The sequence below is a fragment of the Carcharodon carcharias genome, chromosome 22, assembly GCF_017639515.1.
Source record: "Carcharodon carcharias isolate sCarCar2 chromosome 22, sCarCar2.pri, whole genome shotgun sequence".
NCBI lineage: Eukaryota > Metazoa > Chordata > Chondrichthyes > Lamniformes > Lamnidae > Carcharodon > Carcharodon carcharias.
In genome coordinates this window covers 21,368,570-21,387,643 of record NC_054488.1, presented here as the reverse complement: position 1 = coordinate 21,387,643, position 19,074 = coordinate 21,368,570, and the positions used below count along the sequence as shown (strand labels likewise).

At 41.4% G+C, this 19,074-nt stretch overlaps 1 protein-coding gene across 7 annotated transcripts in view; it reads left to right on the top strand.

Moving 5' to 3' along the window:
- tmem94 (transmembrane protein 94) overlaps nt 1–17,832 on the top strand; it is a 127,849-nt gene extending 110,017 nt beyond the window's left edge. For 4 of the 7 annotated variants that reach the window (XM_041216789.1, XM_041216790.1, XM_041216791.1 and 1 more), the window contains 6 exons: nt 876–957; nt 2,960–3,105; nt 5,849–5,943; nt 10,195–10,288; nt 11,697–11,867; nt 15,387–17,832. In XM_041216789.1, the coding sequence (XP_041072723.1) occupies nt 876–957; nt 2,960–3,105; nt 5,849–5,943; nt 10,195–10,288; nt 11,697–11,867; nt 15,387–15,459 (661 nt within the window). In that variant the 3' untranslated portion in view covers nt 15,460–17,832. Of the gene's footprint in view, nt 1–875; nt 958–2,959; nt 3,106–5,848; nt 5,944–10,194; nt 10,289–11,696; nt 11,868–15,386 lie in introns of those variants that run through there. The other 3 variants (XM_041216794.1, XM_041216793.1, XR_005946578.1) reach the window with 2 other exon arrangements.
- Nucleotides 17,833–19,074: the final 1,242 nt, after the last annotated feature.

Below are 19,074 nucleotides of genomic sequence, written 5' to 3'. Positions count from 1 at the left end.
ACAGGGCCTGACAGGTTTGATACAGGAAGGATGTTTCCCCTGGCTGAGGGGGGTCTAGAACCAGGGCAGTCTTAGAATAAAGGGTAGGCCAACCAGGACTGAGATAAGGAAGAATTTCTTCACTCCAGAGGATGGTGAATCTTTGGAATTCTCTACCCCAGAGGCCTGTGGAGTCTCAATCACTGAGTATGTTTAAGACAGAAGTTGGCAGATTTTTAGATATTAAAAGCATCAAGGTTTATGGGAATAGTGTGGGAAAATGACATTAAGGTCAGCCATGATCTAGTTGAATGGCAGAGCAGGCTCAAGGGGCCGAATGGCCTAATTCTATTTCCTATGTTCCCTTTGTCCTACTTGAACGGTGGAACAGACTTTTAAGGGATGGCTGAGTTACTGCTGTTTCTATGTTCAGAAACAAAGTTCCACAGAACCAGTAAATTGATGAATAGATGATGGATGTCGGAGTTAGCAATCAGTGCCAGTTGGTACTATTGCATCATTCTGTGATCTGAAGTGGATTGTTTTCCTCACTCTGCTCTACATAGGAAGTTTGCTATATTGAGGAAGGAAACAGAGCAAGAGAAACATTGAGCAGTGTCCATTTTTTGCACTCTTACTGCTGACCGTTTTGGAGTGGCTTGGGAACATCGATCTTCTGATGACCTCGACTGGTGAATGGCGTGTGATGCGGAACAAAATGGCAGATGAGATAAAAATTGTTTCAAATTCTAAATGTGCTACATGCTAAGAAAATTACTGAAACTCTCATGGGTGAGCAGTAGTGTTCAGGAAGTGGAGGTTTAAAAAAATATAAGCAAGCAAAAAAGTTATCATTCCAAATTGTGCTTTTATTGTCAGTTTTGTTTTGTCATTAGTGCCGCTCTGCTGGGGAAGCCGCCAGACAGTTCTGTGATGACAGTAGCAACAGGAAAAAACTTTGTATTCATTCCAAAAAAGGTGAGACTTCTTTGAACAATAGAAGACCTCTGGTCCTATTTTAGGAAACCAATCTAGTAATCTTCCCCATTAAAAATAAGGGAATGCTTTATGTGGTTGGTTGTATGTGGTATTGAACATAATTATTTGTAACAGCTTTAAGTGTAAATCTCTGATAATTTGCCTTTTCTACAGAATCTTGCGTAAAGTTCACATCACACTTTAGAATGTGTGTACAGCACAAAATATGTTGTAATTTTCTGATTGATTCTCGGGAAATTGAACCATTCAGTGAAACGTTTTTCTGCTATCCACTCATTTTGCGGCGTCTCACTCCATCTTTTACAAACATCCGCTGTTTTCTCAGGGAATGGGGCCACTAGAATGTTGCCATTTTAATTTTAAAAACGCACTTTGGTAAATGTGCCTGAAACCTAGTGCTTTTAATTTTCTCATGTTTCTTTGCTTCCCCCCACTCCTGGTCCTGCGGTACAAAACCACTGTTAAGACTGCACTGCCATACCAGTGCTGCGCCACAACCAACTGTGTGCTCTCCCTTAATGGCAAGCTTCATAAATTCAACCCCCTTTCCCACAGTATAGGGCTAAGATGGGGGAGGATCTAGATTCCATCCCCAGTTAGTGCAGGGTTCCCTGATTTCGGTTAGGGCAGTGGTGGAAGTGTTACATGAGGACCCAGCCTCCCTAATCTTGGGGAAAACAGCCTTCCTACTCCTAATTACTATCCAGTGAACCACTGCTTAACTGTGCTCACATTTAGATATTGGATGAGGACAGGATTAGGCCCAGTGTCCAGGTTTGCTGCCTGCACTTGATGGTGATTATTGAGACTCTGGAGAACCTGCAGAGGGAGATAACCAGAGGGGTACTTACCCTTGCAGTGATAGGATCTTTGAATTACTATTTATTTAGAAAAACATAGGCTTAGTATGGTGTACAATTGATCTTTTAAAATGATGATTGGATTTAACTAGGTTAAATAAGTATTTTGAGAAGCCCAAGGATGATCAGATAAGGGGACACAAACAATTTGTAGAAAATGAAGGCCATGAAATGCTTATTTTATCACTTCTCGCCCTCTGGAGTAGAGGGCTGGAACTTGCCGTGGGCATGGATTCACTTAAATTTCTGTGAAATCAAATTTAAGTTCCTGAAAGAAAAGTACAGTTCCAACTGGGGAGAGCAAGTTGCTAGTGCTAGTTAGCTGTTGTTATAACAATTTACTTCACACCAGGAGTCTTGCTTGATTGAGTCTGAGAGAGATTACCTAGCACGTATTCCAAATGGACCATAGGATTCTTTCCTGTTCCAGAACCCACATTGGTATTGGGCGAGTTTGTGATCTACACAGTCATACACCCTTGTTTGGCAGGATGGGCACAATGAGTCTGATTGTCTCCTCTTATATAAAAACAAAAAAACTGCGGATGCTGGAAATCCAAAACAAAAACAGGATTACCTAGAAAAACTCAGCAGGTCTGGCAGCATCGGCGGAGAAGAAAAGAGTTGACGTTTCGAGTCCTCATGACCCTTCGACAGAACATGTCGAAGGGTCATGAGGACTCGAAACGTCAACTCTTTTCTTCTCCGCCGATGCTGCCAGACCTGCTGATTGTCTCCGTTTGTTGTTTCATTGTGTTCATATGGCCATGCCATTGCACATAGACATAGAAACAAAGGACGGCAAACAAAAGTTTTTATTTAGGAAAAGGAAAACTGCCAGAAGACTGTCTGGAAATTGTCAAGCAGGTTGTTACTGTGGCAAATGATTTACAAATTAGATTTACCATTCTTCAAGATTTTATTCATGTGCCATTGCAGCATGTAATTAACATGTCTCACTACATGGGATACATATAAACGTTTGTAACCTGTCAAACAGCAACAAACCATTTAATCATTCTTTTGTTAAAAATTAAACATAGGTGATCCTAATACTAGATATATAAATTTCAACTTATCCTTGGGATGATTGTAACATTACCTGTCTGGTCTGTTTGCAGACTCAGCAACACTTTCTAGTGTGCTTCCTGATCAAGTTCAGCATCACGATTTTTGCCTACCTCATTTGCTTTGGGTTTATGCTGCAAGAGTTTTGTAAAAAATCCAATTCCTCAAGCATTGCCAACTGCTCATCCATAATGAACAGGTGAGTGAGGGTGAGGAGCAATCTGTTAAAATTGTCTGTTTGCCATTGACTCTAGGAGCAGCTGTGCATTAAGGAAGAAATTCTTGTATGTCTTTAGCACCTTGCATGATTTCATGATGTGCCAAGTTGCTTTACAGTCAATTAAGTACCTTTGAAGTGTTGTAACGTAGGAAACAGTGCATCTAATTTATGCACAGTAAGGTCCCACAAACAGTAATGAGATAGTGAACACAGCTTGTTTTAGTAATGTTGGTTGAGGGATAAATATTGGCCAGAACATCAGAGCGAATTCCACTACTTCACTTCAAATAGTGCCATGAGATCTTTTAAGTTCAACTGAGAGGACAGGCAGGGCCTTGGATTAATGTCTCATTCAAAAGGTAGCACCTCCAAATCTGCAGCACTCCTCAGTATTAAATGGGTTTTGTGCTTGAGTCTCTGGAGTGGAACTTGAATCTACAACCTTCTGACTTGAGAGGGAGAGTGTTACCCATTGAGTCAGTGCTGACTGAGGCTTCCACGCAGGTCCGTTCTGAAAAATTGCAACTCAGAAAACTGTGTGCTCTTCGTTCGTACATGGATGGGCACAGGCTGATGATTAATCAGTTGGGTGCTTCCAATACTATAAACTGGCAGGGTGAAAATAGTTTATAAAGAGCATAACATGCAGTGAAAGCCAGGATACACTGCATTTTCCCTGCTTTTGACGACCAAGGCATAAATGACGATTGCAAGCAGCGCTTTATAACATAGTCTTGATCAATACATCTTTCAGATTTGTACCCACTGTTGGGCAATTCCATGCTTGCAGAGAGCATGAGTTGAAGATAAGGCTACATAGTGCCCCCCACCACCCCCACCACCCAACCCAAGCAGGCTGGAATTCCATGTGTGGCTCTGGATTCCACAGTGAGGATGCAATACTTTTGGTGTTCTCATCGAGACTGTGATGCTGCTGTATGGTCATTCCTCTTCACACTTCATTCTACCAGAACAATAGATGGGTCCGTGTGCTCAGAGTGAAGCTGTATTGTCTCATTTGAAATTAAAGCCTTATTTTTTCAGTGATATTGATGCAATTCGATTAAAATGCACCCAAATCTGTAATCAAATGCCAAGTTTATTAAATAGGTGTTAAATTAATTGACGAACCACAAGCCATACATAATGGCCTGTTAATTTCTCAATAATCCCCACATTAAGTCTATGTGGGGAGAAAATGTTTTACCATAAAAATACCGACTATAGATAATTACATTAACTATAGTATAGAATGGGAAATGTTAAGATTTTTCAGATGAATTTATACAGCCTCACTGTGGGGTTATGCCTCATCTTTGATCTGATCTAAGTCTATGTAAACAAAGCTTGAAGTTGTACCTTTTTTCCCCTGACATTTTTTTAAACTCTTGTGTTCAACATTGCAAAACAAGCTGTTGTGTTCTAGGTAACGCTTTACCTTATAGCATCTGTACAGTGTCTGCATCTGGCCCTGTGCGTTTTAGTGTGCAGTTGTTCAATAGATGGCACTGTTAAATCAGCTGTGCGGAGTTTTAAGTGCTCTTAGACTTTGGAAATAACCTTCCACAACAGTTTTGAATGTAAAAAGTGGCTTTAATATTTACTAACTCTTAAATATTTGGAGGCTGGCTTGCAAAATATATTTACCAGTATCAAATTGATTTCAGTAAAACAAAGTGGGATGTATGAAGTGTGAGAATCCTGCCCCTCCAAAGTACAATTCTAGATCCTGTCCTTCCAAAATGTGGGCTCCATCTGGAGAGAGTGTTTTGAGCTGTGCAACAATAGGATTAAATACAAGTGGCTACAGGTCTTTCACTAGCAGTTAAGGTGCTGATTTAAGAATTTAACACACAAGACATATTTGCATAGTAAAACACTGCACAATTTTCTTGGTATCAGTATGTACACATGTCCAGTTGCTATGCAAGTGGTTTATTCACTAATAGGCTGGAGATTGACCACATTAGGTTCTAACGTCATTAGGCTACACTCAGTTACCAGCATTGGGTCCATCAGCAAACACACATTCTGGATATTAACCCCAGAGTCACTGTCAATGTAAAAATTCTGATCAAATTTCACTGTATAGCTAGGCCCCCAAATTCACATACTGTAACACTGAACCATACTGAGTGCAAAGATTTTGAGTCTGTGCTGATTATAATCAAGGTCATTGCTACAGATGGCGTCAACATCCCTCAGCTAAGAAAGGGTTAAAAGTCAGTGTTGCCATTCCTGATGGCTCCAACCTGAAAGCACCTGGTGTGATATTGCACCCTCCATCATCAGGTATATCCTGATCTCTCTCAGAATAACCACTAGAGCAAGGTACTGAAGGTGTCCCGGAGGAATTGCACATCAGCATAGTTCGCCACCCTCAGGTGAAGAGGAAGAATAGAGCAGTGTGATCACGTATAGTAGTGTGTGTGATGACTAAAACATGCCATGTTGATGTAAACAGCATTGCAAGAATATATGAGATGCTTTAACCCATCCAGTGGTGAGGTTAGGGGTTCTCTCATGGTTTAAGTTCTGACATCTAAGGTTGCCAGTCTCAAGGCTGCCACTGTGGGCAGTTACCATTGTAAACCAGGCATCTGTTAACAAGGAGGGACAGCTCCCTTGAACTGCTGTTGCATGCTCTCCCTGCACATTGAGGGGGCCTTGACATCATTGAAAGTCTATGTAGCCATATGTTGATGCTATGGTTTTATTTTAGCTCTGCAGAGGGAGCCCCCATGTGGTTTGACAAGTATTCCAATGGCTTATTGCTGGCTCAGAAGGTGATGGCCTGTTTCATTGTTCTACACACAGGTAAGAGAAACCAAATGTTATCTGGAAGAGCAAAAGCCCAGTTTCTCAAATCAGTCCATAACACTGTTCTATCCTAATATCTCAGGAAGAATCTAATTTCTCTCTAGAATTGATAACTGGCTGGAGTTAATGTTATTGTAAGGAGGTGTTGCTTTGCCATTCACCAGATGTTGTCTAGATCTGTACTTGAGCAGCTTATTACCTATAAAATAGCACTGCTGGGTTTATTGGGTAACTAAAAATATCAAGCATTAGTCTGTAAATTAGTTTCAATTTGCATGTTAGAGGTGTCTGCAAACCCAGAATTCACAGTTCACTGTGGGAAAAATTGATTTGATTTAAATTGTAAGGCTTCTGGTCTCACTCATTGAAAGACTGTGTCAGTCCATTGAAAAACTTTGCAGTTGAAGCTCCTGCCTCATGTAAGTGGGTAAAGTGTCACAAAATCCACTTTTGTTGACTAGATCCAAATGCACCTGTTTTTAGATTTCTTGACATCTACATGTTTAACAGCCAATATTTTAGTTTGGTTATGTGAGATATTAGAGTTACATCGTGCATTTCCATCCAGTGCCATGACACCATGCAGGCTCATTGTCAGTTGCTCTCCTTGTCATGTGTTAATAATGTGAGCAGTTGCAGGTTGGAAAGAAAAGAAACCCAATAATATATCAGAACATATAAGATTGGCCAGCAGGAAAAGACCAGCTGCTCCATTAATATTGCTTCAGACCTCATAATGGCTGTAGTGTCACCACTACAGAGTTCCCCTCCCCTCCCCAGCCATGTTAACCCCTGGGCTAAGCAAAAGCAATGAAGCACCCCAGGACCAAAAACCACCAGACAATTCTTCTCCGACACTCTATTATCCAAGTGATTTAGGGAGATGTAGCTGGAGATGAGGGTGAAAGAGGAATATGATTTTGTAAATGGTTTGAATTATGAAAGGAAAGGCTGTTGCAATGTTTTGTGCAGGTTCTCTGCCAAAACATTCAAATTAAATCTTTCAAGTAGTAGCCAGAACATTGATTGCACAAATCATTCCTGTTCAGCAGGGAAGGGTGGCTTAGTGGTGAACTGACATCTCGATTTACATAGATTAACTCAAATCCAACTAAATTCAATTGGTTTGCCCAGAGATGCTGTACTTGGATCAAAGTTTCTATGAATAGAGTGCGGGATAAAAAAGACCAATTTACAGATTGTACCATAGCATGCTCAATCACTCAAATTATAACACGTTTTATTTCTTAGTGCTTTTGTTTAGACAAAAGTGCTGCTGTCTGTGGGTGGCATTTGCCACCAGATTACATCTATGTAATCATCCTGAGCAGATAAGACGGTAGCACGTAATTGAGGCATATTTACCAGTCCAACCAGGACAGTGCACAGTGAGAGATGGTGTATGCACCCTTTGTTTTGTTACCTTGAATCAAAAGTTCATTCATTTGGTGTTGGTTGTCCTGAATGTAGCTTCCAAATGTTGAGCTCATGCTAAGTGCATTTGCTGTCATTTCTGCAGTTGGAGGGCAGCATGGCAGTAAAATTTTTGCTATGTGGATTCTAACTCAAGTTCTGGCTTCTGAGGCTCAGAAATTATAGACTCTGAGGGCGGTTCAGCAATGTCGGGGACAATTGAAAACAGCCCTTTCTCTCTAGCCGGAATGCGATATCCGATTGCAAGCAGTTTGCAAAAGGAAATGGGTGATTTGTGGGGAGATCAGTCACAAACAATTGGTGTTTATCTTCCTTATTAAAAAGGTGCTTTGCATAAGTTAAGAGAGAGTTGTGCAATTTTCCATTCTTGAAGAGACTGACGAATTTAATCATTAGGCTTGATACCTCCCTGTGTATATAGGAACCAGTTAACAATCCACCTTTACTGTGCTAATAGTTTCTGGCCTGCCTCCCAACCACGATGATACAAACTTCATATACAGGAAGTTTCAACAAGTTGTGAAAACTACTTGTTTATTTGGGCATTAGAATAATCGATAATGAACATTTACCCATGCACTTATTATCTTGTAAAGCTATAAGCCTACAGCACTGCAAGCACCTTAGTTCTTCTGGAATTATCCTAACACTAGGACAATGTTATTGGTTTTCATTTTCCTCCATACACACACTAACACCCTAGGAAACATGCAAATTCCTCTGTGCTATTTTAAAGTATCCATCACGGCTAAGGCTGGCTTTGAAAATTTTTTTTCTAAGATGTACTTTTTCTGTTTCCATTTCCTTGTCTTCTTTTGCTGGTGTTTTTCACATGTCGGTGCAGACTCGATGGGCCGAAGGGCCTCTCCTGCACTGTGATTCTGGTGTCCACACATCTTTTGGCCAGGCCCCAATTTGCTCTTGAGACTGCTGTTGGTGCTGTCCTGCCACTTTTGAGTCTTGAGAGTCTGCCACCTGAGCAGTTGAACGCATCAACCTAGAATCACTGATCGGTTGGCCCATAGAAAGAAACCATTTGGCCCATTGTGTCCATGCCAGCTCTCTGCCAGAGCAATTCACCTGGGTCCATTCCTCTGCCCTCTCTCTGTAGCCCTGCAAATTTTTCTCTTCAGGTGCATACCCAATTTCTTTTTGAAAACCTTGATGGCACTCTCAGACAGTGCATTCCAGATCCTAACCACTTGCTGTGTACTGCACTACATGGACCTCACCTGCAAAATATACCTTGTCACCAACTGTAGCAATTGTGCCTATTATTATATGACAAGCAAGCAGTAGAGTTGAGTTGTTCCATAACTCATTAGCAGTTGTCATTCATGAGTTATTTCTGTAGGTTCCTGGATCATCATCATTGTTGAACTTTCACCACTGAGTTCTGTTTGTGTGCTGTATGCCACCCTCTAAGCACCAGGCAGCTGAACTACATGGCCACAGCTTGGATAGTAACTTGGCAGCCTTCCATCTCTTGAGATGATGGTTTGCAACGTGTTGGTCAACTGTGTTGAGCATTGCCTAGTGTGGCTCAGGGACCCCACTCTGGCATGGCAGTCTCTGCCACACTTGCTGCAGAGGAAGGTTGTGGGCTGAGAAGGTGCATGATTCGCTGGCCTCCGTTTTCTATAGGTCCTCTTCTTGGCCAGCTGAGTGTTTCGTTTCTGCTCAACTCTTCCAATACCCTAACAAACAGTCAGCCTCCCGGGGTCACAGCCATCAGCAACTGTCTCCCAGTTGTCCGTGTCAATATCTGCCATCTTCATATCTCGCTTGCAGGTGCCATTGTAGCAGAGGTATGGACACCCAGGAGGTCATGCCCAGTTACCAGCTCACCATACAGAAGGTCTTTGGCTTTCCAGTCGTCATCCATCCGATGAACATGGCTAAGCCAGTCAGACGTTGTTCACTTAGTAATGAGTGTATGCTGATAGAATTAGCACACTCCAGGACCTCTGAGTTGGTGACCCTATCCTCCCAAGAAATGCCGAAGATACATCTGAGACAGTGAGAGTGGAAACTGTTCAGCCTTTTCTCCTACCTAGCATATGTTGTCCAGGCCTCTCCATTGTAGAGGAGTGTGCTGAGAACAGTCTAGGTAGACTTGCAGTTTGGTGTTCTCAGCCTGGTTGATGTTTCACACACTTACTCAGCTTGATATAGCAGCTGCAGATTTGGAATGCATGTGTTGATTTCAGCATCAAGTGAGTGGGTTATAGAGCCTAGGTATGTGAAGCTATCAATAATTTCCAGCTTCGCATCGCTATTTGGCTATCCATCAGTTTTGACATTCACTTCCCTGATGCTGATGGTCAAACCAAGCTCTTTACAGGTGTGAGAGAGATTGTTCTTTTGCCATTGAAGGCGTTCCTCAATATAGAATGTTAGTGTAGCATTCAGTGTAGAGCACTCTCTGATGTTGGAGCACTTTTGTCTTGAACCCAAGTCCTCATCAGAGAGTTGGATAGTGGCAGAGGAAACATGACAACCTCAATCATCTCTACCTGCCCTTCTGCTTCTGTTGCTGGCTGCTCCACCTAGTGGTTTCTGGGGGAGCTGTAAAAATCAAACAATCTAGGTTTCAGCCATACAACATACACGGCCATGAATCAATTTGCTTGACCTTTATAGTATTTAGGAGTGTTCTGGATCAGCACTAATGTGCAAAAGTACAACGATTCTGTTTTAGAGTTGAGATCTTTCTACTTTTGCCTAAGCTACAAGTATAGAAACAATCTACTTTGTATTGATAATGCATGAAGTAGACATGTTAGTTGCCAATTTACTGTCTCTTGGTTGCAGTATGCATCTCCATCAGCCATGTTCATCGGTCCAAAACACTGTGGAGGAAAAGCCCCTTCAGCAACTTATGGTGGTGCTTCACTCTCCCTGTTGTGTAAGTATCATCAGATAAGTGAACTTAAAGCCTGAACACACCCTAGGTAAGGTGTAGCTGTAGTTAATGGTTAATGCAGAGTGAAAATGGCACCCCCCCCCCCTTCTATGTGCCCTCCAGCACTCCCAGTTGACATATAGAACAAGGTGTGGCTTGCCTCCATTTTGCCCATTACTGTGCTATTACAGCTGTACAACTCTACACTTAAGCCTGTGAATATATCAAAATGTATTCTTAACAGCTTTCATTAATAGGTAACAAGTCTAATTTATATTAACTGTTTGCTGTACTGGGATAAGAACCTATTAGAAGGTAAAGTCCTAAGTTTATCTCCCTTTTGTTTCTATAAAATACCATATGATACAAGTTGAAAACCTTGAACATAATATTCAGGAGATTTCAAAACATATGAGGGTAATGAGGAGTGAGATATAATTTAAAACTGTCCAAGTCTTTCTTTTGGTCAGCCTAATCTTTGCCGTGTTCTAAGTAGCATTACGTTTCTTAATGACCACTGGAAAAACAGACCCACAACATATGGCATGAGACTGTCTGGGCTTCAACACCAACAGTGTAGTAATGGGAAAAAGTAGAGTTTCTTATTAAAATAAACTTGCCAAATATATTCACAAGCTTTTCCAATGGCTGTGCAGTGTGGCTTTGAGTGGTATGTAACTAGAAAGGTCCAGGTTTAATTAACTGATCTTACCCAAAGATAGATTGTAGGATAGGTAGGTTGTAGGAGCTACAATTGATCCCTCGTAGGTTAGTAAGGGTGATGAAAATCACTTTGGGATTCCACGATTATTGATGATCCTGTAATGCCCTTAAAATGTGGTATATTGGCAAGATCAAACTTAGACACTAATTTGCTTCCACCCTCAGTGTTAATGGTATGCTCTCTCAAACTGTTATCCCATGCATAACAAATAGTCACTGTGCCTGTAGAATGGCAGCTGGCAGGAGTTAATGTCCTGAGAGGAGAAAAATTCAGGGGAGAAAAATATTGAAGGACCATTGATAAAGGTTTTTAACATTATGAAGGAATTTGAGAAGGTAAGAGGAGTCTAAAACTCAGCCACTCAGAAGCTCTATTAGGCATTCAGGAGAAACTTCTTTACCCAGCATGGTTAGAATGTTGGATGTGCTGCTATATGGAATAGTTGAGACTAGCTTAGATGCATTTAAAGGAAGCTAGATATTGACATGAGTCAGAAAGGAATAAAAGGCCATGTTATTAAGGTTAGATGAAGTATGCAAGTTGTCTGTTTCTGGACTGTGAAATTCTGTGTAAGTACAAATGATGGAGAAATTGTCTTGCTATTGACTGCCAAAGGGCTGATGGACTTGTGAGGCTGACTCTTAGCCTCTGATTGAATTAGTTTCCTTTATTGCTTATAATCTCCAGGATAGTGGGCCAAATCATATTGGTGATGGTGGATTTAAAACTCTGGAAGAATATGGATACCCCATTAACCTTTGATGTGCAGGATATCCCGCTGATCTCCTGGCTCCTTGGTTTCCTGTCTGTCATTCTAGTGATGTTAATTAATGAAGTGGTCAAGCTACATGAAATTAGGTAAGTGCACTGCTTACAAGGAGTTAAGAGGCTGCTGCCTCCGATGTCCATTGTCAGTTTATAACCAATGTCATTCCCACAAGAAGTTGGGGATTTCCTCAGCACCTGTGGTGAAAGAGTTTGTCTTGAAGATACAATGTCTCTATGTGAGAAAGTTTCATTCATAGTTTTATTTTTTAAAAAGGGCTTAACCTCTCCTGTTGAAATGTTATAATACATCTATAAAAATCATTACTTTTGTGAAGTTGAGACTATTTGCAGAATTAATTCATTATGTTGCAGATCTTCTTGGGTCCTCTGGGTCAGCAATCAGATATTGCAGAGTCCTGGGTTACTTTACTCCTACCCCTTTCGTATCCCACAGGAAGCTGCAGTGCCCTGGGTTAATCTCTCACCCACCTCTTTGGCATCCCACAAGGTGCTGCTGTGTATTAGACCCATTTCTACAGAGCATTGCAGAACATATTGGGGGCCTCACTGGCCTTTTTATTGTAAGTCGCTTCCCCCCTCTCTCTCTCTCTCTCTCTCTCTCTTTCGAATTTGTTCCTTTCTACCCATTCTTCTGCATCCTTGGTCCTTCCTAGTTCCTTACCTCCCTCAGTTCCCCATTCCTTTTGGAGTTCATTAGGGAAGAAAATGCTGCAGGTACACTTGATGCTTGTATGGAGATTAATGGCTTGGCTGTAGACCCTTCATTCAAGTTTGGCACCATTTGATTGCCACTGAATTTACTTCAGATTCTCAATCCTTTGAACCTTGGTGGCATCCTGCAATTTGGGCCCTTTATACTCTATGCAGGCAATTTTCATAATCCCTCTCCACAATTTGGTAACGTGATTATATGGAGTTAAAATAACTTTGACTTGTTTCTTGGGATTGGAAACATTTTCTGTCCTGCCTGATTTTGAGTTTTTTTTTAGATACTGTTGAGAGAGGGTTTAGAGGTTAAAGGAGATATTCGAAGACAAAATTCAATCCTACAGCCCAGCACAGTTCCTATTGGTTAATTTATATCTCTCAGACTGGCTCAGTAACCCTTCCGAACTGGTGTGTTAGTATGATTAGCACATACCCTTGAACAAAAAATATTTTTAGGAATGAACTGAACCCAAGACTCAGAAGGTGAGCAATTCAAAACGTGATGGGCATAGTAGTTTAGTTGGTTATGTTATTGGACTAATAATCCAGAAAACCCAGAATCCAGATGTTGGCATTGTCACTGGACTGGTAATCTGGAGATCCAGGGTAATGCTCTGGGGACCTGGGTTCGAATCCCACCACGACATATGGTAGAATTTGAATTCAATAAAAATTTGGAATTAAAAGTCCAATGATGACTATGAAACCATTGCTGATCGTCATAAAAACCCACCTGGTTCACTAACGTCCTTTAGGGAAGGAAATCTGCTGTCTTTACCTGGTCTGGCCAACATGACTCCAGACCCACAGCAATGTGGTTGACCCTCAAATGCCCTCTAAACAAGGGCAATTAGGGATGGGCATTAAATGCTGGCCCAGCCAGTGACACCCACATCTCATAAACGAATAAAAAAGAACGTGAGTTCAGATCTAAACATTGTTGTAAGAATTTTAATTCAGTTTTTAAAAAGACAGGAATCAGTAAAAAAAAAATGACCATGAAATTGTCATAAAAATTCAACTAATTTCATTAATATTCTTTAGAGAAACCTGTCCTTACCCAGTCTGACCTATATGTGACTGCAGTAGTTGACTCTTAACTGCCCTCTGAAGTGGAATAGCTAGCCAGTTACTTGTATCAAACTAGGGATCGACAGTGCTGACCATTGCCAGGAACACCCATATCCTGAGAGTGAATTTAAAATGTTCACCATGGATTTATGTACAGCAGGGATAATGCAGCAATACCTTTATTCGCAAACTCTTCCCAGTCAAATACCTGAACACAGTCTATTCTGGGGACCAATGTTCTAAGTTCTTACACTCTCTTATTAAGCCCGACCACGAATTAGGTCAGATCATCTCCCAGTTGGCAATTCTACTTTGCATTTTCTCGGTGAGGAGCGTATTGTTGAAGCAGAGATGCCTATGTCAGAGAAAAATGTGTAAATTGCATTTGTCACGATTACCCAGCTTCTCAAAGTGCTTTACAGCCAATCAGGTACTTTTGAAGTATAGTCACAGTTGTAATATAGGAAACGTGGCAGCCAGTTTGCTATGAATTTACCCAAAAAATTGAAGGATGATTACCCTCCTGAGATGAGTAGTAATATTTGCATTAAAGTGATTATGGTTATATACCTGACAATCAGTAAATCTCTTGCAAGCGTGTAGGGCTAGTGGCTGATGAATGCTGCAAGTAAATTCTAATGGTTATCCAAACAGCAACTTGCATTTATATAGCGCATCTAACATAGGTTTTTTTCTTTATTCTTTCATGAGATGTGGGTCTCGCTGGCAAGGCCAGCATTTGTTGCCCATCTCTAATCGCTCTTGAACTGAGTGGCTTGCTAGGCCATTTCAGAGGGCAGTTAAGAGATAACCACATTTCTTTGGGTCTGGAATCACAGGTAGGCCATATCAGGTAAGGATGGCAGATTACATCCCCTGAAGGACAGGACGTTAATGAATCAGGTGTGTTTTATATCAATCGATGATAGTTTCATGCTCACCATTACTGAGACTAGTTTTCAATTCCAGATTTATTAATTGAATTTAAATTCCACCAGCTGCCAAGTTGGGATTTGAATCTATGTCTACTGAGCATTAGCTTGAGCTTCTGGATAAATAGTTCAATGGTATTACCACTATACCACCATCTCCCCTGGTTGTGGCACTTCACAGGAACATAATCAGGCACCAAGCCAAAGAAGGAAATATTAAAAGTGTCCAAAGGTCTCGTCAAACATGTATGTTTTAAGCAGCATATTGGAGGAGAGGGTTGGAGAGGCAAAAAGGTTTTAAGGGAATTCAGAACTAGACAGCTGAAGACATGGCCACAAGTGGTGAAACATAGGAAGTGGAGGGATGTGCATGGGAGCACAGAGATCTCAGAGGGCTGTAAGAGTTGGAGGAGGTTACAAGGATGCGGTGGTGTGAGGCCCAAGAGAATGTGAACACAAGGATGAGAATTTTAAAATTGAGGCATTGTCAAACCATTGGACAATTTAGGGCAACTTCAGTCAAGTTCTTTATTTAACTATTTTAACTTGAGAATTTGATGTAATCTTCTCATGCTATGAGCAGTTGACACCAGGCAAATAAATCTGCATGAAACTCTAATTTTAAATTGCTTTGCAGCACCACAAACTGAGAAACATTTGTGTGTCCCACATAGGTTATTAGATGCCTCAGTAATCAATCTGGGGGATGTGGGGTGTGGCATTTGATAAATGCAGTGGACAGATCAGACTAAGAGACATCTCATGCAGTCTTTTTAATTTCCATATTTAAAATCCAGTTTCTTGAATTAATCCAAAGTACCAAATTTATGTTTTGTGAGAGAAAATATACCCATTCCTTTGCCTCCTGTTTCTTTAGAGTGCGAGACCGTTACCAGAAGAGGCAAAAGCTACAGTTCGAAACCAAGCTGGGAATGAATTCTCCGTTCTGATGCTGGGTCTGGTGCTAGAGAGCTACATCGACAACTACAGGGAAGCTCCTCAACTGACTTCAATTAGGTCAGGTTATTAAGTCAGCTGGACCATGGGCACCAGATTATTACTGCATGGAGACTTCAGAACCTCACTGGAAGCTGCCAGCCTGGTGTCAACTGAGGGGTTTTACCAGATATCCTAGGACAGAGATACATGGAGCATAAAAACACAGAATGCTGTGCTTTAGGAGGTGGCACCTGGAACTGCACGTTAGCACAAGCAAAAGGGAAAAAAGATTTATTAAATTGATGTACTCTGGTGTAAAGTCTGAATACCTACCTCCAATCGTTGGAGAGAGAGCATAATTTTAACATTGTAGCTTCTTTCCACCAAGCATGTCTATTGGGCTATATAGCCCAGGAGTCACACCACAGTGACAGGATGAGGAACTGCTGCTTCATTGAAGAGTATGATATGGGTTGTAACTTCACAAGCAGATTGTGAAAGCTGACCAAGGGGGATCGGTTGTCTTTACTGATTGTGGGTTTGAAGTCCCAAATCCATGCACCTGACAGCATTGTAATGTAATGACCTCATGTGATGAAGAGAGTTTCACCCATAGAAGTGTCTTACAGAGAGGGAGTTTCCTCCAGCTTCAATTTTCAAATTTCTTCCTGCCATGGGGATTTCCTACGCCAGCCAAGGCAGTGGGCAGTAGACAGGTGCCACCCCCACCCCCTAACCCCCCCACTTCACTCATGACCTATTTACCAGCTGCTTAGGGATGCTTTTTATATATTTTTTAAAAAGAAAGATCTCTTTAGGTAACTAACTCCAGGATTCTGGTCAGAATTTGCCTTGTCAAGCCTAGCTGTGAATACCCATCTCACAGGGGTTGCAAGGTACGTGTGCGCATATCAGATTGTATTTCATTGGAGAGGGAGTAATAGTGTGAATTGTACCTGAAGTAGTTCTACTGTATATTGGTGGGAGTGGGGTAAATGTTTCAGATCGGTGCTTGCCTGCTTTCCCAGCTGTGATTGTTCAGTGATAGGAACACTCCTGTGAAAAGAATTGACTGCACAAGTGGACTGGATCAATAGATACTGTCATGCCAGTGGCATCTAATTGATCATAGCACTGGCCATATCCTTGTGTTCCCATGCTATCTACACACCAGTCTTTTTTCCCCCCTAGTGGATTGCAGCTCCATGTCATAACACCACATCGAATTAATGCTGAAGTTTTTCCTCTCTCTCTTCAGCCAATGCAGGTTTTTACATTTCCACACCGTCCAGAATAAAATGTGCACTGGACTGAAGACACTGGGTAAAATAAGCTGCTCAAAGTCTGTAACAAACATGAGACGAGTCATCACAGCTTCTGCATTTAGCGGCTGTGGACGGCTATGAGTGAGGGGGTCTACAATGGACCCATATTCAAGTTTGTTACACTCCTAGTTTAAAGTGAAGGTGATGGAAGACATTCTCTCCACATTGGTAAAGAATTGAAAACCTGCAGTTTCAGATATGCGATATGCAATAAAAAAAATCACGTTTAATGTGAAATAGTCATCTGGGCCGTTTAATATTAAATCGATAATACTGTGAAATATTGGGCACCTTGTGTCAAAGAGACTTACAAGGCTTCAAGTACTTGTTTAGTTCCTAACTGCTCAGGTCCTCTGGTTTCTGTTAAGGCTGTTGTAATTATGATCAAATTTTCCTGCTATCATTGTCCTTCTCTCCAGCTTCCACTTGCCTCTATTTATTTGTTACAACTTGAAACAATTTTATATTTCCAGAGAGGATCATGTCAACAGCTGCACTTAAACAGTGAGCACCATGCAAGAGACGTCACTGCAATATGTGTTAATAGGTGTACAATTCTGCATTTGGGAGGTCCGCAACATCACCAAGAGGCGATTTTGCCCTTTGTCTCTATTGCCCACATACCTTATTACACTATGTTATAGACTTCATTTCAAATGTGGTAGGATTTAGCAGCATATAGTGTGAAAAGCAGTACAAATGCAGGAATTGGTACGAATGACGTAGTGATCACATGGTGTGTGTGAAATGTTACTTTTACCCACTATGTACTCTAGTCAGTGAAATCCAGTAAGTTTGTGTTTTGAATCCAGCAAGGAAGGGTATGATGATGAAAGCAGTAGAGGTTAAGAGATGGGAACATTGCCTGCCTGCTCAGCAAATGCTTGTTTAACCTTGTGCATTACATACATGCCTGTGGGTATCCACGCACAAGCCCACACATGTGCCAAATCAGATATCTTGCAACCCACTTTAATTCAGTGATTATAGACAATTGTTTGCTTTTGAAAAACCACATCAACTCATCCCAAGACTATCATCATGCTCGTACTTCACTATGACTGATGATTTGGGTGTTTGTCTTTCAGGCAAGAAGCCAGACCTCCTTTAATCGTGAATCTATTTTATGTGACAGTCCTTTCAGAATTCATCAAGCTTTATATTCAGATCCAGTTTATGCTGAGTATGGCATTCTGTCACATTATCATCACACCACTGTAAGTGTTTCAATTAATTTTGAAACCCAACTTTTTCCCCTTCTGCCCCCTTCCTGGGGTGGTGAGAGGCAAGTCCAACCCTATCCTCTTTCCCATGTCAGTTTATTTGACTGTACATGACACAGGAGACTGAAGCAAAGTGCTCCCTTGATGTAATCTCCCATTAGAGATATGTCCCAACCAGGAAGCCATTGTGTGCAATGCAGCAGAATGGCATAGAAACATCAGTATTTAGCGTTTACAATTCATATTAACTAATTCATCTTTCAGGGAATGGGGTAACTATAGGGTTTTAATCAAGTCTGACCCTAAAATCAGGCTTATTTAGAACTAGCAAAACATCATTGGAGAATTTATTATAAGTTTCAATGCTGAGGCAATGTCAACCAGACAAATAACGAAAGAATGAGTGACACCCACTCGCAAATTGTACCCAGAGATTGACTAAAGGTATTCCCAGCCAGTTCCTATAAGGGAGAGATTGTGCTGTAATGTCCCTAACGCATTGTCCTTGTAAAATCTGCTGGCATCAGGCAAAATTCTTAACGGTTTAACATGACCAAAGCCTACCTTTTAAATCCATAAATCCAGCTGTACAGATGCAATGAGATTTTGTGGTGGCTTCAGCCATCTGAACTGGCAATGTTTTGCTTTGGTCAAAGGTGGCCTCTGAGTGCTAATGGGTTGTTGAGATGTTGTAAATGTGTGAGAAGCTTTGTTTGGGTTCAAATTTGTGCTTCAGAAAATCTTCCAGTACTTCAGACCCGTGTCCTGTAACTTGAGGCAAGAAGCCTAAAGTCCTTGCCGGTCCTTAATGCAGTGTGTAGATGCCTCCATGGACCACTGCAGAATGATAGGAAGTTGAAACATGCAATTACCCTCATGGAAAGCCCCTACTTACCCCTTGATATGGGGGTGGTGATAGGGAGAGGAGGTAAGTTGACAGATATTGCCTATTCGAAAAGGTGGCGAGTCGTACAGCCATTACCAGTAACCCACTTGAGACTAACACTGCCAGCTTTAGGGAGGTTGCTGCACTGGACCGGGCATCACTGAATTCTGGCAACAGAATGCTGTATTTGTG